At 31.9% G+C, this 19,267-nt stretch overlaps 1 protein-coding gene across 1 annotated transcript in view; it reads right to left on the bottom strand.

The window, feature by feature from the left end:
- The window catches only part of VPS13C (vacuolar protein sorting 13 homolog C), a 154,500-nt gene that overhangs the window by 107,256 nt on the left and 27,977 nt on the right, over window positions 1–19,267 (bottom strand). The window contains exons 6-14 of the mRNA XM_039864990.1: window positions 18,547–18,656; window positions 16,162–16,221; window positions 13,709–13,768; window positions 12,809–12,889; window positions 11,903–11,960; window positions 10,331–10,458; window positions 8,805–8,911; window positions 8,093–8,264; window positions 6,847–6,909 (exon numbers count right to left, since the gene is read on the bottom strand). Coding sequence (XP_039720924.1) covers window positions 6,847–6,909; window positions 8,093–8,264; window positions 8,805–8,911; window positions 10,331–10,458; window positions 11,903–11,960; window positions 12,809–12,889; window positions 13,709–13,768; window positions 16,162–16,221; window positions 18,547–18,656 — 839 coding nt within the window. The remainder of the gene's footprint in view (window positions 1–6,846; window positions 6,910–8,092; window positions 8,265–8,804; window positions 8,912–10,330; window positions 10,459–11,902; window positions 11,961–12,808; window positions 12,890–13,708; window positions 13,769–16,161; window positions 16,222–18,546; window positions 18,657–19,267) is intronic.

Here is a 19,267-nt window from a genome sequence, read left to right as displayed (position 1 = left end):
ACCATCTTTTGTCAAACTTATGAATATATTTTCAGCAGTCAGAAATGTAAAATGGGTTATATATATATATATATATATATAATTGGTTTATATTTTATGTGAAATAACATTTAACTTTATTCTCTAGGCACAGAAGATTAGCATGCTTTTTTATTTTTCATAAGTAGATCTTAGATGATTTAATCTCTCTATAACTCAATTTCCTGATATAAATTGAAAATGATAATAGTACATTCCTCAGAATTGACAGTACCAGCAAATTACACCAAGAAAATGTTAGCTACTATTTTCATCATTAAACTTTCTACTTAAAAATTCTTATGAATACAAAGCTTCAGCAAAATCAATTATTAGCCACCAATATTTTGAGTTTATTTCGGACAGGCACAATATTGTTCAGCCAAGTGCTGCTGTGTTTGCCTCTAGCCTTGATATACTTTTTAAATGGAATTAACTCCCATCATGTCCTATAATAATAGAAGGTATAAGGGCTGAAGTATTAATGAGAAGAGGCACTTAATATAAGAAATGAAGTAAAAAATAATAAAAATTTGAAAGTGGTTTCAAAAAATGTCAAAGATAGCATTTGGATACAGGCTATATAGTTCAATAGTAGATATGAATCTTTAGGACAAAGAAACCATGTAGCCTGTAAAAAGGGCTCTACCTTTCAAAAACGATAGTGATGAAAGAGCAGTATTACACCATCAGTAACTTAGAAAGAGACTAAGGTAGTTAGCATTTGAGAATATAAAGACTAAGTATGGGGAACACGTAAAATTTCTGTCACAAGCCCTAGATAAGTGAATACATTCGAGCCCGGTTTGAATTTGGAAACAGAAAGTAAATGACAAATCAGCTATTGCGGATAGCGTAGTTCAGTGGCATTCACTCATTGCTGCACTTAAGAATTATCAGAAAGTTAAAAAACAAAAACAAACAAAAAACAATGCCCAAGCCCTACCACATACCAATTAAGACAAATCTTGATGGAGTGAACTCCAGGCATCAGTATATTTTTTAATTCCCTAGGTGAGTCGAATGTGCAGCCAGGATTTGGAACCACTGAGATGACCGTCCAAGAGGTTATCAAGCAGGGAGTTTAACTCCCTGAACAGTTCCACAAGTAGATGAAACAGCTCTTTGGAAAAGACACCCAATTAAATGTGTATCATCTGGGCTTGTAAGCTTTAAAGAGGCTCCTAACAATTATTTTAGGGAAAATTAACCCAGAGACTGAAAGCTCAAACCTCTCTGTTACTGAACTTAATAGATGGATTTATGAACCATTCTTTATAATATAAATCTAAATACAGGTATGGCTGTAGAGTATTTGAGTATTTTATTTAAATCTTTTTAAATAAACTGTAAAAAGGACTGGCACTAAATTTTTTTTTCAATTGTTACCATCTTTTTTATCGCCTATACAAATTTTTATGACAATAGATAACATACATGCTTCTAAAGTTTCAGAAAAAAGCACTTTTATTTTGAAAAATAAATTTAAATTAGCCATTAAGGAATTAATAATGTTGATAAGAAACATTAAAAATAATGTAGTGACCAACTCCAACATTCAACTTGGCCCACTGCCAAATTTCTACTCAAATTTCTAAAAATAACTTAAAAAAATAAAGATAAAGCCATTATCAGCACTGAAATCTTGATAAAAGGTGTAATCAGCATGTCACTAATGTCGAGGAATTTCAAAATAATCTGAAAAACTTAGAAAGACCTAATAAAAGGACAAATAAAATAATTAGAACTAATAGAGAAAAGGCAGAAATAAATTAATTAGAAAGCACACAAATAAAAATACTAATTTCAAACACTGATAAAGGCTATGAAGAAAATAAAGTAAAAAATAAAAAATAATTGAAAAAACTTTCAAATATGTTAACAGTTATCATTTTTAAAATACATCAGAAAATGAGAGCTGACACAGAACTATACACACACATTATATCAATGTCTAATTCTTGGTTTTACATATGTCAGATGTTACCACTGAGGGAACTAAGTGAAGGGTACACAGAATCTCTGTAAACTACATTTGTAACTTCCAGAGACTCTGTAATTAATTCAAAATAAAGAATACACACACACACACACACACAACCAAAAATTAATAAATTAAAAAATATATAAAACCTAATATGAAGGATGCAGAACTCTTTCTCTTTTTTCCTAAATACCCTCTCTGTTGCCTTACTTCCTTCACTATCCAGCTAAGAGTCCATGGTAAATAATTTCAGCCAATCCTCTGTTTACATTTTAAACTCTCTGGCCCTGTAGATTTTCCTTTATAATGAAAAAACATCAATCTTGGATGAATATAATTGCCTTCTCTTCATGTACATCCATACTTCTTTGTCCACAGCATCTAATAATTAATCCTCTTTCTTCAATTTTTAAGCAACTGGTAACTGGTATTAGAAAACACAACTAAACTGAAGCAAATTAATGTAGGGAGGATTGAAATTATCTGTTTCTTCCAGCAAATCATTCCTTTAATTCACAGGAACAATCCTATGAATCATACTGTAAAGTATCATAGTAAAGTAAAGTATCATACTGTCTATACTCACTGTTCCATTTCCTACTCTCTCATTCCCATCAGGTTTCTACACACACTATTCTATAAAAACTGTTCTTCAAATGACTTCTTTATTGCTAAATCCAATGATGAATTTTCGGTTCCATTGTGGCATAAGCACTCTACAATCTACCCTTAATGCTGACTACAACTAAAAATGTTGGACAAAACATAAGAAACATCTACCACAGACTCTGAAACATAAGCAAAGCAGCAGATAGTAGAGGGAAGCCAAAATGTGAAGAAGTGACCTTCACAAGAGTGAGTTTCTCATTCTTCCCCTATGTTGTGCCCCGCCCTATAATTTCCCCCTCCTGATGTTCATATCTTTGGATAGTCCCCCTCTTGTTTCTAACCAAGAGAACATGGCGAAGGTGATAAGATATACACGATTATGTGCATAAAACTGTAGCAGCTGTCTTGCTGGTGTTTCTCTCTCCCTTTGAAGAAGCAAGCTGCCATGTTACGGGTTGTCTATGTTAGGAGGCCCATTTGGCAAGGAACTGAAGTGATATTTATGACCTGAGGGCAGCCTCTAACCAATAGCCGGCAAGAAATTGAAGTTCTCCATCCCACAGCCACAAGGAGCTAAATTCTGGTAGCAAAAGCAAATCCTTCGTTGGTTTTGCCTCAGATTAGACCACAGTTCCAGCCAACATCTTGATTGCATTACTTTGAGACCTTAAGCAGAGAACTCAAGAAAGCCATTCCTAGACTCATGGTCCACAGAAATTCTGAAATAATAAATGTAGATTGTTTTAAGCCCCTAAGTTTGTTATGTAGCCATAGAAAACTACTTCACATGGCTCTGCCCTGAGGGAGGGCCTCAATCATGGAGCAGCACAGAGCCACCGGCAATTAAACAACTAAGAGGAACTCCAGTCAGGTCATGAAATGAGAAAATGCAGTCCATGAAATCCAAAGCGTCAAGAGGGAAATCCCAGTGGGGAGAGCCAGCAAACAGGGTATCTGTGTATGAAGTGGCACACATTTCAGTGTAACCTAAGTTCTATATATATGAAACTGACCTAAATGAAAGTAGCAAAGGTTTACAGACCTGAACTGAGATATGACCAACTGCACAAGTCTCAAACTCCTACACTATTCATGTGCAAAACAGACCCAAGCCAACATAAAAAAAGTTGGAAGAACTCAATTGAGATTTGAACCATTATCCACAGAAGGCAAAATACAAGATCAGAATCTAACCAAGTCATGTGCTAAGACAAAGTATCAACATTTTACACAAGATAACAAGATCCAGAGACTACATAATATAACACTCACAATGTCCAGGATACAATCCGAAATTACTGGACGTGTGCAAACAAAACAGGAATATATGACCAATTCTCAAAAGACAAGATAATCAACAGTTGTCAGTGATCAGATAACTTAGATGTTGAAACTATCAGAAAGACATTGTAACCTGCGTTACATGAGATAAAGGAAAATACACTTAAAATTATTGAAAAGATTAGAATTTTTTAGTAGAGAAATGGAAACTATAAAAAGGAACCCAATAGGAATTTCAAACATGAAAAACACAATATCTGAAACAAAATACTCCTCGTATGGGCTCAACAGTAAAATGGAAATGATAGAGGAAAGAGTAAACTTGAAGATAGATCAACAGAAATTATTCAATCTGAATAGAAAAAAACATTGATTAAAAAAATCAACAAAGCCTCAGGGACTTGTGATGTAGTATCAAAAGGTCATACTTATGTACATATTCACATGTGTATCTATGTCTACATCTATCTATATATAAGTAAAGTCCAAAAAGGAGAGAAGAAATTGGAAACAGAAAGTTATTTGAAGAAATAATGGCTTGAAATATCTCATATTTGAAAAATCTAATGGTCAATTCTCAGTCCTCAGCTGAGTTGACCGATCAGATGCATATGTCACAGCTATTCACTCTCTCTTCCTTGAAATTCTTTCTTCACTTGGCTTTGAGGATATTACATTCATAGAGCTTCCCACCTACATACAACTCTGGCAACTCCGCCATGGTCACCTTTGCTGGCTCTCATCTTTCTGACCTATAAACAATAGAATGCTTTGGGTCTTTGGAACCCTACTCTTCTCTGGCTACCCTAACTTCTTAGGTGATTTCATCCAATGTCACAGCTTTAAGTACCATCTCTATGCTGACCTCTCCTAAATTTATATATCCAGTGCAGACTTCTCATCAAAACTCCACATTCATGTATCCAACTGCCTACTCCATATCTCTAAATTAATGTCCAAAAGATGGCTAAAACGTAATAGGTCTCAAACTGAACTCCTGATCTTCTCCCATCTCACCCAAACTTGTTCCATCCAGTCTTTCCCATCTCATTTTAATTCCTTCCAAGTGCTCCAAGACAAAATCTTTAAAGTCATCTCCTATTTCTCTCTTGTACAATCCATACCTAATCAGTTGGGAAATATTGGCTCTACCTTCAAAATATATCCAGGATGTGGTCTTTTCTCATCACTTCCATTGTAACCATTCTCTCATTTCAAATTATCTCTCACTTCAAATATTTCAATAGCATCCTAAGTTTTCTCCCTGTTTTCAGCCTTGCCCTCCCTCTTACAGTCTGTTTCCAAAATAGTGGCCAGAGAGATTTTTAAAACCCAGGTCAGATTATATCATTTATTCTCAAAATGGCTCCCTAATTCAGAATAAAAGACAAACTCCACACAATTGCTTAAAAGACTCTACACAGTCTGGCATCCCTCCAACTCTTACAATCACCCCTTCCACTCCTCCACTACCTTACTTCTCCGACCTCATCAACCATCACTCTCTCCTTTCTCTTACCACTTTACTTAGTTCCCTCAGTGAGCCAGATGTGCACCTACCCCATGACCTTTCAACTTCCTATATTCTTTCTGTCTGATACATTTTTCCCTCAGGTATCTTTCTGGTTGGCTCCTCACCTTCTTCAGGTCTTTGCTCAAATGTATCCTTCTTAGTGAAGAAGCTTGCCCTGACCATCTTATTTAAAACTGCAACCCATTATCATCACTGCCTCGTCTCAGCATTCCTTATATCATTTTCTATTTTTATTGATTTTTTATTATCATTCTTCCTATTATGATGTAGGAGATTTTTGTGTGTTCACTTTTGTATGCTAATGCAAATGGTGACAGCAATAAAGAAAAAAGGTCATTTCTTTAGTAATTACTATATCCAGGCACATAATAACCTAAGTGCTTTACATCGATTATCATGCACTCCTCACAACAACCCCATGATGTAGATACTATAAATCTTATTTTACAAATGAGGAAACTGAGGCACAGAGAGGTTAAATAGCCAGCCTTAGATCACACAAATAATAGCTGGCAAATCTGGGAATAGAATCCAGACCATCTGACTCCCACGTCCGTGCTCTTAACCATAATGCTACTACAAAAGGTACTCGATGAGTATTTGCTAAGTAAATAAATGAACAAGTGTATATGCTTTAATCCTATTTATAAACATGAGTATGTGGATGGAGCTCTATGAACATAAAAAAGACTAAAAGAATATACAGAAAGGTACCAAGAATAGTTATCGTTGGTATGACACAATTGGTGTTTCTATTTCCCTTTTCAGTGAATCTATATTTTCAAATTTTTCTACAGTGAGCTGTATTGCATTTGTAATTTATTTTTTTAATTACCAGAAAAGTCATGTTACAGAATAAGAGAAATGACATGGAGCAGTGTAGACGAGGAATTACAAAATATTATAAACAGACTGATTCCAATTTGGGGGAAAATAGAAGAGAGGCGAGGAGAGGAGAGGAGATAGCGAGAGACAGAAGAAAAAAGATGGGTGAATGGAAGGCAGAGGAACGAAGGGAAGAGAACACAAAGCAAAGATAAGGTGAAAGAAATGGGGGATAAGAAGCATAAATAAGTACACATTGATGGGAGAAAGACTAAAAGCCTATTTGTCAAACTGCTAACAGCATTCTGTGTTATTAGAATTATGGATGACTCTTATTCACTTTCTTTAGGGGGAAGGGTTCAAATTTTTTGTTATAAAATGTTTAAAAATGTTCCCCCTTAATGTCATTGTTTTTTTCACCGATATTACAATACTTTTTTCTCCAGAGACTAAATTAAGCCATGAAAACTCAACCTTTATTTTCAACTGAGTAAATCTCATCAACTTCCCACGAAACTTAGATTTCTTGATCCTAGGCTTAAAGTAGTAGTATTAATATGTTTAAAACATAAAATCAGCTAATAAAAATAATTACCTCAGCTTGTGCTTGTTGTCTTGCTAAAATTATGTTAAAAACATCTAAAGTCTTCTCCAAATCCTATAAAACAAAGAGACATTTGTAAACAAGGAACATGATCGTTAGATAGAAAAAAATTCTTTTCCTATGATTTCTAGGCTTATCGAGTCCACGGACAAACAGTATTTGAGATGCAACAGAAGTTTAAGTATAAATTTGAACATACACTTGGCTTTTACATTTTTAACTTTTGCAGTATGTTTTCCAAAAAAGTAAATCCTCACTGAAAAGAAAGCAAGATAAAAAAAAGAATTGTAATGAGACCAATACAATATACAGATAGCCATATATACAAATAGAAACAAGACTATTTAGAAGGGGGACTTGTTTTAGGTATTATCCTTATGGTTCTTCTGACTCCCTCTATTCTACATTATTTTATAATCACTGTACTAAAGACACCATTATAAAGCACAAAATTTTAAATGTAAAATTCTGCAAATCATAAGTAATTTCAAGAAGAAAGTGATTTGGGGGATTTCCATAAAAGTATGTAAGAGGAATCTAATATGTACGGAGTGACCTGTGTGTCAGGTGCTCTACGTGTTATCTCATGCATATCTCACAACTATGTAAGACAGATATTGCTTCCATTTTATGTATGAGAACACTAGATCTGAGATGTTGAGAAACTTATGCTTTTTCTAACATATAATACTAGTGATTAACACATATTTCAGAATAATAGAAATTCAATTAATTCTTTACATTACAAATTTGTAACAAAGTTATATAATAAAGATCAGATGATATTAAGCAAGTTATATATTCAGTGTGGTGTGTTTCTATATTTCAAAAGGGGGTAAATAAGACTCCTCCTGTCTTGAGAATAAGAGCTGTTTTTTATAAATAATACTTAGAACTCTCTTTTGAAAAGTCATTAACAAAACGAGTAATATACACCTAGCTAATATTAAACAGCTCTGATACTGATTTTCTAAATATTGTTGTAAAAAACCAAACACATTTCTCCAAAGAATTTACAGTAACCTCATTTTATCTGATATTAAGATAAGTGGGAAAGGCTTTTAAAGAAGGAAAAAACTGGGAAAAAATACTATGCATTTTCTCATTAAATTTTCTTTAAAAGAAATCAGTTCTGTTCTTTCTAAAGTTATATTTTAATTCAAGTTAAATTTAGAAGAATTAACCCTAACGGATGATTTAACAAACAATACCTTTCACCAATATATGCAAGATATACCTGAATTTGTTTCTGTATTTCTTCAGAAACTTTAGTCTGGGTTAGCTTGTTTTTGTAGGCACTTTTGTAACTCTTGAGTAACTGCCTGTGCCTTTTTATGTTACTCCATGACCACATCTGTGTATACCTTCTCACATGAACTTCAAGAACAGAATCAATTGCATATTTCCACCTGCAAATCAAATTTTTTAATACATATTTCCATTTAAATATTAAGAAAAAGCAGGAAAATAGCTTTAACTTTTTAGATCTACATTGTTACATTTTTTGTTAACTGTTTTCCTATAAGACCTTAGCAATAACATTTTAATTCTCTAGTACAATTCTCTGACTTTCATAGATTATGTAATAAACAAACCACTCAAGGAAGAGGGATTATCAAAGGCATAAAACAACACATCGTGCAAAATTAACAGTACCAATATGGTTGTAACACTGAGTCCATGTGGATGACTAAAGGGCAATACGACCAAAAAATGTTCAAAGTCTTGGATGCTAAATTAAGAATTTGGGAATAATCTAGGAGCAGAAGAAAAAAAGAAAGTGTTTTTTTAAAAAGTAGCAAGGATACACTATAAAAGATATCCCTCTCATGTCTATATAAAAGAAATAAGTAACTTCGTTACATGGCTTTAAAGGTGTCTTAACTCTGAGAGTCTCTACCTATATGATTATATGTTTCTCATTAAAAAAAAAAAAAATTCTAACTTACCATTGTCGACCGTTGGTATGAAGTGGTAAATAAGGTTTATATTTTCTGTAAGGGACATTTCTAACCATATAATCCACTGACTCCAAAAGGTCAATTATACTTAAGTACTATTAAAACAAAAACAAAGTTACGATGATTATATTGCACACATGAATAAACACCAAAGTTTAGTATTTTTTTAATCTAATTTGATGCCGAATTCCCTAAACAATGAATATCGTAGCTGCCTAGTAATGCAATAATGTATTGCACTGAATTTAAGATATCGTTAATTATAAGCTATAACATAATTTTTAATTTTCGCTATGAAAGAGTGCTGCCAATTAAACTGTCATACCACCAATAATAACATACATCCTATTTTCAAATACATTAAAGTGTGCAATAAATATGCATCTTAGAATAGAATATACAATTATACTGATACAATGCAATACAGTATCAGCAACTACTGACATAGAACATGCTTGCTACTGAAACTACACATTTTCCTATGGACAATCATTATAGCAGTAGCTAGCTATCTATGAGCTGATTTTCAAACTGCTCCAGAAAATTATTGCATAACTAAAGCAATATAAGCTACTTAATTACCCATCTTACCACCAATAAAACAAATCTGTGTGTATCTGGTAAATAGCTCAAATGGAGGAAAACACACACACACACACACGCGTAACATAACTATAGATAAGATAAAGAAAGGGACAAATCCAGCTTCTTCCTATTTTGCTTAATGCATTTCTACTTAAAGGTTATCATATGGCTATTCAGCACTTAAAATGTGGATAGTCTGAACTTAAATGGGTTGTAAGTATAAAATATACCTCAGATTTCAAAGACTTAAGAAAAAAGAAAAGTATGTAAAATATCTTAATTTTTTATATTGATTACATGTTGAAAAAATAGTATTTTGGATATGTTAGGTTACATAAAATGCTAATAATTTTATTAATTTCATCTTTTCTTTTTACTTTGCTGATGTAGCTACTAGAAAATTTTAAATTACTTATATAACTTGCATTATATTTTTATTAGACTGCACTGAGCTAAAAGCTCAATTGGTTGAATCCTCTGTCCTTATTTCACTTCCAGTTCTCCAGGTCTACTATCCAAACTCCCTGGGCATATAAACAAACTTGAGAAACAAATGAGAAAAGAAAAACAGCTCCTAACACAGCTATTCTAAAAAATAAGTAAACAATATTTAATATAAAAGTGTCTGCCACTAAAATCTAAGAAAAAACACAAGAAAATCTCCATCTACAATTTGGAATTAAATGAAAATAAAGCCATTCACCGTAATTCATTAAGTTTTTCTACCAATAAGGAAAAGATCAGATAAAACTATTTCTTAAATTTGATATTCATTTTCTTTTTTAAAAATATAGATACCTATATTTTTAGGGGTCAAATCTCAACATAACAAACCAAAAGAACCACTAGAACACTGGAATAATCACAAAGAACAAAAGCAGTCCAGATTCGAAGTTAATCAAAGTTAGAAACGTCCAACTGACTCTTACCTGAGGTTTTGTCAGTTCAATGGCAATATTTTGTACTTCTATGTTCCAATCAAGTTTGGGTGTTTTGAGCTCTGTTTCTGCATAAGGATTCATATAGAGTTTTGCAGAGGCTGATATTGGCTGGAAAACTGTTATCGACATAGGAAGACATAAGATATCTTTATATATCCTTATATATGAACAACAGTAAATGATTCTTATCAGAATACTGTTACTCTTAAAGAAAAATGATCAAAAATATATTTTAAAAATCACTACCAAAAAATATTTACGCATCTATTTATCTGCATAATACCAATTGTTAAGCTCATGGGTAAAGTGGAATCTCCAAGAAGGAAACTGGAGTCCTATGCTTCTATGTAAGAAATGTACAAAATAGAGATAATCCACTCTTGGTAATTCATATTCTGTGTAAAATTAGGCTTCTCCTTGCCACAAGACATTCAATGATTTTGTTATTCATTAAAAATACTAATACTAGGTAGGAGACAAAATTTGATTAATTTCTTGTTTAATCTGTTTGTTTAAGCAGAATTTAGGAACAGAACAATGAATGAAATTTATAATATGCAGAAAAAAATTACTACTTTACAATTTTCAAGATGATCATTACATATGTAATCCTACAATAAACTAAAGAAAATAATTCTTGAAACTGAGAAGTAGGAAGAAAAGGTATCTGAGGGAAGATAATAGGGCAAAATAAAGCGTTAAATTTTTACTATGAATAGTATTAAAATTATATAAATTGTGATACCATATTTAGAATTTGCATAAGAGTGTATAAAATTTTTAACTAATTTAGAAGTTATTTATAAGTGGAAGATGCCTCATAGTGAAGATGTAGATTTTTCTGAACTAGTTCTCTCATGAACGAAAATGCTTTCACAAACTAGCAGCACATGCAAACTTTGTCATTATAGTGACAAAATAGAGAAGCCTCTATTATACTCTCATATAATGGCAATTAGCTATAAAAGGACAGGAAGAAAACAATAGTGAATTAGAGTACAATGGAATATGGAAGAACATGAGCATGAAATTTGAGAATGAACATAAAGGGGTATACTAAATATAAATAAACCAATTGCTTCTTTAGAATGAAAGAGAAATAGAGAAAACAGATGAGATAAATAAATAAGCAGGTGGCTTTGTTAGAGATCCATTTAAAAATAAATAAAGGTGAGGCTGCCAAGAAAAGCTCACAAAAAAATTTCTAGAGTGGTTGGTTTGTCTTAACACTATAATAATGACATGCTAGGGAAGACGTGAATACCAAAATCTCAGAGAATTAGTTATTAAACTAAGCAAAGAAAATCTAATCCCTAAAACACAGAAGATGAAAAGAAGAAAACATGAAAGCTACAGCCACACTGCCCTTCTCTTTCCTACTCTCCAGCATAATCTAGTCCTAAATAATTAGTTATAATTCAAATATGCTGTATCATAAAACTAAGGAATAAAATTAATACTTTCTCTTTGTCAAAGTAACTTTACAGAAAAAGTATATTAAAATAAAGTATTTAATTCCAGACTTCCTGTAACATGAAATCAACTTTTACCATTACTTACTATATTGATGGTTGGGGGGTATGTCGATACTTGTAAGAATTTCACTTTTCAGATGATCCTAAACAAAAAATTTGAATTATATGAAAATGAAAAATCAAATGCACACATATCCAATCACACATACAAAAAAATGTATCTTTATTCCTCTCTTTGTAATTAGTAATACTTTAAAAAACAAACACTGAGCACTATCTATAGGTACATTTCTTTAGAATAACATATAGAAGTAGATAATTTTAAAAATTCTAAATATCTAGAAACATTGTAACATTGTGTTCCCCTCTAACTTTAAAAAATATATATCTATATAAACATGCATGAACTAAGATCTCAAACACTTTCTAGACAAAGGTAAATTATTTGTTACAGTATCTGAGAAATAAGAGATAGAATCTTCTAATTAATTCAGTTCCAAAAATCCAACTCTCCTTTTCTCCCTTAAGTAAATAAGCATGACTAAGATTGGCTCAGCACACTGGAGTTTTAAATTAATCTCTCACTGTTCAGAAAATCATTATCGCAAATGCTTAAAACATTTCCTAATGATAGATTATTCAGATCTGAAAAGTATCATCTTTCTTTATAATATTCAACTAATCATTCCCATACTAAATACCACAATGTAACCAGATGCTATCAAAATCAGAGTGTAAAAACCCATAAACACAGTTTCAATTTAATAGTACAGGTTCCTGTCTTGCTGTCTAGTGAATGATTTCACAAAGATCTCTGAAAACAAAATTGCTTTCTTTTAAAAGAGAGTGGCTCCCAAAACCCGTGTTTCACACTTCTGATTTAATTATACGCAACATGAGAAAGGACTGACATCCTGTCCTCAGTAAGGACCTCTATGGTGCACGAATTTAAAGAATTCAGTTATAGCTTCCACGTATGAACTGAAATTACCAAGATCTGTTCCCTTGACTCCTGGTAGGACATGCTGCAGTTTACGTTCCAGTAGGCACTAAGGCTATCGAGTCGGATAAGCTATAAAAGAAAAACGAAAGAAGTCAAGCAACTAATACATTAAAACTATGAATCAATATTAAAAAATTGTTTTCATGTTCAGTACCCCAAAATTATCCAATTGCCATTTTGAACTTTTAAAGTAAAGAAAATAATGCAAAAATGGGGGGAAATATATGCATGTTATTCACAGAGTTTATTATTAATCCAACATTTGCTAATTTGTGCTTCTAGGGATACTATTTCCAACAGGATTCACTCATTCGATTATCAAATATTTACTGAGAATTCAGTGTTTAACAGACTCTGTGACTATTCTATTAAATAAGAAAGACAATATTCCCCCAGTGGATGTGAACGGCTTTTGAAGGAGGGGTGAGAGGAGAGGAGTCTACAGTCAATAAGTTGGGAAAAGATCCCTCTTGAATATTCACAATTTTTATTAGTATATATAAAGTATCGTTAAGTCCTATAGTTTAAAACAAAGTGAAATATACTTGTTTAACTATGTACAGCTTAATACCTTAGTCAGCAATCTTTCTTGACCAAACAATACATTTTCTACGAATCTAATAATAGCTCAATTAGTTAATGCTCCATAAAATACAATATGGGATGTATTAATTTTATCCAGTTTCTTTAGATGCTAAAAAAGCTAAACCTCAAAATAGGTAAGTGCTTATAGAAGGTCAGATAGTAAGTAGCAGCACCAAAACTAGACCCTAGACATTGAACTCACACTCCAATGGCACATTCTGCTCCATCAAAGTTTTTTCAAGAAAATACATTATTTGTACCTAGGAAAATAACAAGAAATTTTTAATCTAGTCTAATTAATACCTTGTATATAATTTTTTCTGCTTCATTTAATATGCATGGAGTCCAGTGTTCATTTGCAGTCTAAAAGAAAAAAAAGAATAACTGTGAAATGAAGTGTATTATTCTATATATCACAAAACAGTGCTCTAATATTTGTAAACTGTAACAAAATAACTTAGGAAGAAAAGACATTTGGCTAATGTTGGTGATTTGTTTCTTTACATATCTATATAACAAAATTGAAGGAACAGTGAAAATAGAATTGAGAGGGTTCTAATTTAACTGAGCTCATTCATCCAGAAAGTAATTACTGAGCTACTACTATCTGTGTGAACCATGGGAGGAACTGAGTATGAATAAAAACAGAAAGCTAGCCTATATGCTACTGAAAAAGGTCTACATTCTCTAAAAAAAGATCAAATAAATAATTATTGCAAAATAGGAAGAAAATCAGGATATGGAAATCACAGCATGACTATATTTCCAGAAAGTCAGCATGATCAGCAATGTCAAATGCTGCCATGAAATAAACTAAATTAAACTTATTTAGCAGCCAAGATGTTACTGATGAACTTAAGAACAGTTTCAGTGGAGTTACAGTCAAAGCACCATGGGTAAGGAGCAGCAGAAGGTGGGAAAATAAAGACAGCAAGATAGAACATTGTCATATAAAGTTTAGTTAGAAAGAAGAGAAAGAGAAGGCAAGTAGTTAAATGGGGCCTGGGTAAGGTGGGAGAGGTTAAGGAGAGGCTTTTTAATTTTGTTATAAAAGACAGACTAGAATGTGTTTAAATGCTTTTAAGAAGGAGTGAGGGAGGGATAGAGTTAAAGGTTTTAGAAAGAGAAGGAAATTGATGGAAAAAGGGAAGAAAGGGAGAGATGAAGGAAGGAAGGCTCCTGAGGACATGAGGGAGGACAGGATCCAGATCAGAGGTGGAAATATTGCCTTAGATATAAAGTTTGATTACAATTGGAAAGATGGAAGAAAGGAATGGTATGGATACAAAAAGAATAAGTCTGCTCTTGTTATAATAGTCAATGTAATAGCTGAAACAGGAAACAACTGAGCCGGCCAATGTGCCAAGTGGTTTATACCAACTATCTCATTTAATCATCACAAAAGCACTATAATTTATTTTATATGGTATCAGTGAATGGAGGTTAGACAGAAAGAGACCAATATGGTAATATGTTACAAGTGCTTTGATAAAATATAATGGGGAGCATTAAAGAAGGAATGATAAATTCTAAAAGGGAAATAAAAAAGAAATAAGAAACACAAGGTAATATCTCACACAAGTACTAAAATCTGAATAGAACTGCCAAGCAGACAAAGGAAAGAGCGTAATACAAAGACAACAGTATGAAGAGTCTGAGCAAAGATACAGAAAATCAAACAATAGCGCATACTTAGGAAGCTGTGCATCCTTCTCATGCAGTAATATACCTGTTATCAGTTAATGGCAGGTATTTGACTATTTTGCATTTTTCATTTTGTCTGCTAGAAGCTCAGCATTAAACAATGTGCTCACTTATGACTGATGATGTTAGTCTAAAATTTCTGGAACAGGTATCTCTCTGCTTTTTAAAACACAGATTCTGGTCTCTTTAAAGGTGTTACTGTGTGTTTTTTTATTGAAAGCTACTTCAAATTCATTTTGGAAACACATAGGGAATAAACAGTATGTTAAACACTAGCTTCCTTTCTTGTTTCTCTAGTTTTTTTCTTTAATGTTTCTGCTTTGGTCCTCAACTCAATGTATATCTCTACTTTTCTGTATACATGTATCATTCTTAAGGCCTCCATGTAAATATGTCCTTTTTCTGTTTCTGTGATAGTTCACTTCCCTTTCATTTTTCTTCTTTCCCTACTAAGGCCCTATCCATGTAACTAATCATAAGACAAACATGTACCTAGTATGACAGTATACTGTCCTTAACTTTAAAACATGTTTCCTACCACTTAGTTGTCCATAATAGACAAAAAAAAAAAAAAGTCTAACTTGGATATACACATTCTCTATTCTTACAGACTTTTAGTAAAAAACCAAACTGCATTATAAAATACTTAATCAAAATAAATTACCTTACATACATCTCAATATGATACACACATGTACATACATATACACACATAGAAGCTATTTGTAAAGTCTGCCTACCTAACCAAGGATGAGAACATGACTCTACAGAAATTTATCTTTCCCTACTTGCCCGCATTTCAGAAACAGCTTTTAATTCTTTCAAAATATTTGACATTAATATTTTTATATTTGTGAAATTCAAAGATGAATTAAAATAGACAATATAATAATAGCATTACTAAAAATTTTGAATTATTAAAGCTGTCGAAAGATTATATATAAAAATAAAATAGCTATTTGTAGCAATAGTTGATTTTATATAATTCACCTTGTGACTTAGGAATAATATTTTACAGGTTCTACAAATATTTAAAATAAGTCCAACATTACCAGTAGACTAAGTTCTCCCAGTGTGACACCAAAGGAAAGAGGCCGCTTTGGATCAGTGATCTATCAAAAAAGAAAAGGTGATATTAAAATATACTGAGAATGGTGAGAATGAATCCATGCTCTATTCTTTACAATAGGCAACACAGGGCAATTGGATTACGAATAAGTCACACAACCCAAACGGGTTTGTGGAAAAGAAAGGGGAAGAAGGAAATAACATGGCTGGGATTATCTATATTTTATACGCATGACACTAATATGATATTTTCCTAGTGGAACGCTTTTCTTACTAGAAGTGATAAGACTCACTAATTACAACTAAACAGATTATTGTCTAGATAGTTAAAAAGAGACAGTCTTTTTACATGTATGATTAAAGATGTTCTTCATAGATAAATAAAACAAGATGTCACAGGTTATAACACTGCCACTAAATTATTTTCACACTTAAGAAATGTGAACTGTCTCTTTAAGCTTTAATTTCCTTGACACTGCAAAAATGCTTTGTTAGGTAATGCCCAAAACTCTTACTATGTAATTTCCCTAGTCTCTTAACCCAAAATTTGTTAAACTTTTGTTCTATTTCTGATCTTCAACACCTAAGTTAGATTTATACACAGTGCTTAAACTGTACCACAATGTTTTTGTTTTAGACATCTTAAAGATGTCCAGAAGTCATACAGTTTTTTGGTTGTGAGAAAAACTACAAAAACTAGAGAGAGGAGAAAAAACATAATGGTCTAAATCATCCAACAGAGACTCCAGAGTTTAGCCACATAAACCCTTCTCAAATAGGAAATATGCATGCTCTGGTCTAGCTGAAAAGCACAAAAAGCTTTGTGAGCTTTATTTTTAATATCAGCTATATTATAATTGTGGCAATATATTTTCCTTTATTCCCATACTCACTTTTTTACACCTACAGATAACTAGCTCAAAATAATTTGTAGCTCATTAGAAGGAACTTTAATAAAACACAAGTCCTCAGCTGCCAGCGTTCTACCTACAAACTACTGCTATCATCCAATGAGCATCTTTATGATAAATTATCCTTTCTCTACCCCCACTATCTACACTGTATTTTTCATTTTCCTTCTAGATACTATAATTAAGGTTGAAAAATTAACATTGAAAGACGAATGATAAAACAAAGATCCCTTTGTATTTTTTAATTCTCTTCTTTTTAGATTATTTCAATATATCTTGTCACTGGCACCAATATAAATGATGTTACTTATCCCACTCCTGCGCATCTCTGTATTTCATCATTAAAGAGAGAATAATGTACATTTCTAATTGTATTTGCTCAATAAAAAAGCTTAGCTTAAGTTCAAATTGAGGTTCTAATTCATCGCTATGCCATTAGTTTTAAGAATAATTCTCTCACTTCCATGATATGTTGAGTAGATTTCATTTTGCTAAGTTTGTTTTAAACAAGGGCATTGATGAGTTAGGTTTTTTTTAGACATTTATTTGTTACCAAAATTCAGTTTAAGGACTACATTAAACCAAAAAAATAAAGTCAGTATAAGATAGAGATAATATATCTTGAAAAACTACAAGTGTGTCTTACTAAACATTTACATAAGAAACTTATCAGGAAAGAAAAATAAATTCTATATATATCAGTATTGCTTTAATTCAATTCAAATTTAAAGCAAATTAAAAACAAAGAAGATCGAACTCAGTTTTAGAAGAGACAGAATAACATTTCCGATTTCTTAAGTAAATGAAAAGTTTCTTACATATGTTTCAAACTTTAAAACGAAGCAATATTAGTTCAACCAAATTTGGTACATTAAGTAATAAAATTAATTCAATTAATAAAATCAGTAAAAAGTTCTTAATCGACTAATTTTTAGCTTTGGATTATAAATGAAGTTTTTAAATATATTGTTGCAAATGTATGCCAGTAGTTTTGGTGTTCAATCCAACTTGACAAAATATAAAGAGAATGGGACTAACAGTCAAGTGACCAGGGTTTTAGCCCCCTCTCTACCAACTACCATTATAATTGATTATTTCATCACCTCTAAGAATAATTTTTCTGTCAGTATAAAAATAAAATTAGTTCCTTAAGGTTATAATAGTATAAGTCTCAAGGCATTAAACAAAATTTAAAATAAATATAGAAGACAATCTGAAAAATCTCTTATATTAGCTTTACAAAGGAGCACATATGGTGCTTTTATAATATATTTACACTCCTAAATGCCCCATAAAAAAAAGCCTAACACAGGAAAGGAGAAATGGTAGTGTACTCATCAGAAAAAAATCAATCTTGTATTTAAAACTGTGTACAGATAACCCATATAGACAAATCAAAAATTAATATAAAATACATATTTAATTACTAACATAACTGAGTAACCTAAAATTACTTACGTCATCTTCATATTTAATGTGAATGTCTGTGATTTTTACTTGTACATTTTTAATCACTTGAGTTGCTAGTTTTTCCAAAAATGTATCCTTTTTGGCTTCTTTTGGTTTATCTATAAAAAATAGAAAAATACAAGCTCAAGAGTTGAAATTCTCACACATCTCAAAATCAATGACCAAAGGATAACTAAGTCACCACTCAATGGAAATTACAGTCTTTTCTAGAGTCCTTGATTTATTTTAGACTTATTTTAGATTTTAATAAGCATTTCCAACTTAAAACTTACTTTTGAAATTACACTATAATCTAACATTAATTTTACCTTTGAAGACAGAAATCAAGTGGCAATGTGTATAAATAACACATGGCATAAAAACTACTTTTACCTACCTTTTGAGCGATCAAGACCTTTAAAAGGTTTCTTAAAATGTTTTTTGTGCTTTTTACGCTTACGTCCTTCTCAGTGGAAGCATTTTAGTGAGAAAAGGATAAAATTCAAGTTAGCAGACTAGAGGACAGAAAAGAAAACAAGAGAATTCTTCCTGACAGCAAATTTAGGCACAATTCATCTTACTTTATTCTAAGCTGGCCTGTTATTTCAGTATAAACAGAAATTCACAAACCTTCTTTAGTCTAGAATTACCTTCTTTAATCTAGAAAATAACTTGGCAGATACAATTATATAAAAATTGAGTAAACTATCCATACATAATACCTATGACT

This window comes from Pteropus medius, unplaced genomic scaffold (genome assembly GCF_902729225.1).
Source record: "Pteropus medius unplaced genomic scaffold, Ma_sr-lr_union100, whole genome shotgun sequence".
In the NCBI taxonomy this organism is placed as follows: Eukaryota; Metazoa; Chordata; class Mammalia; order Chiroptera; family Pteropodidae; genus Pteropus; species Pteropus medius.
Note: the sequence above shows the minus strand (reverse complement) of the source record. Positions and strands in the feature narration are given on the sequence as shown.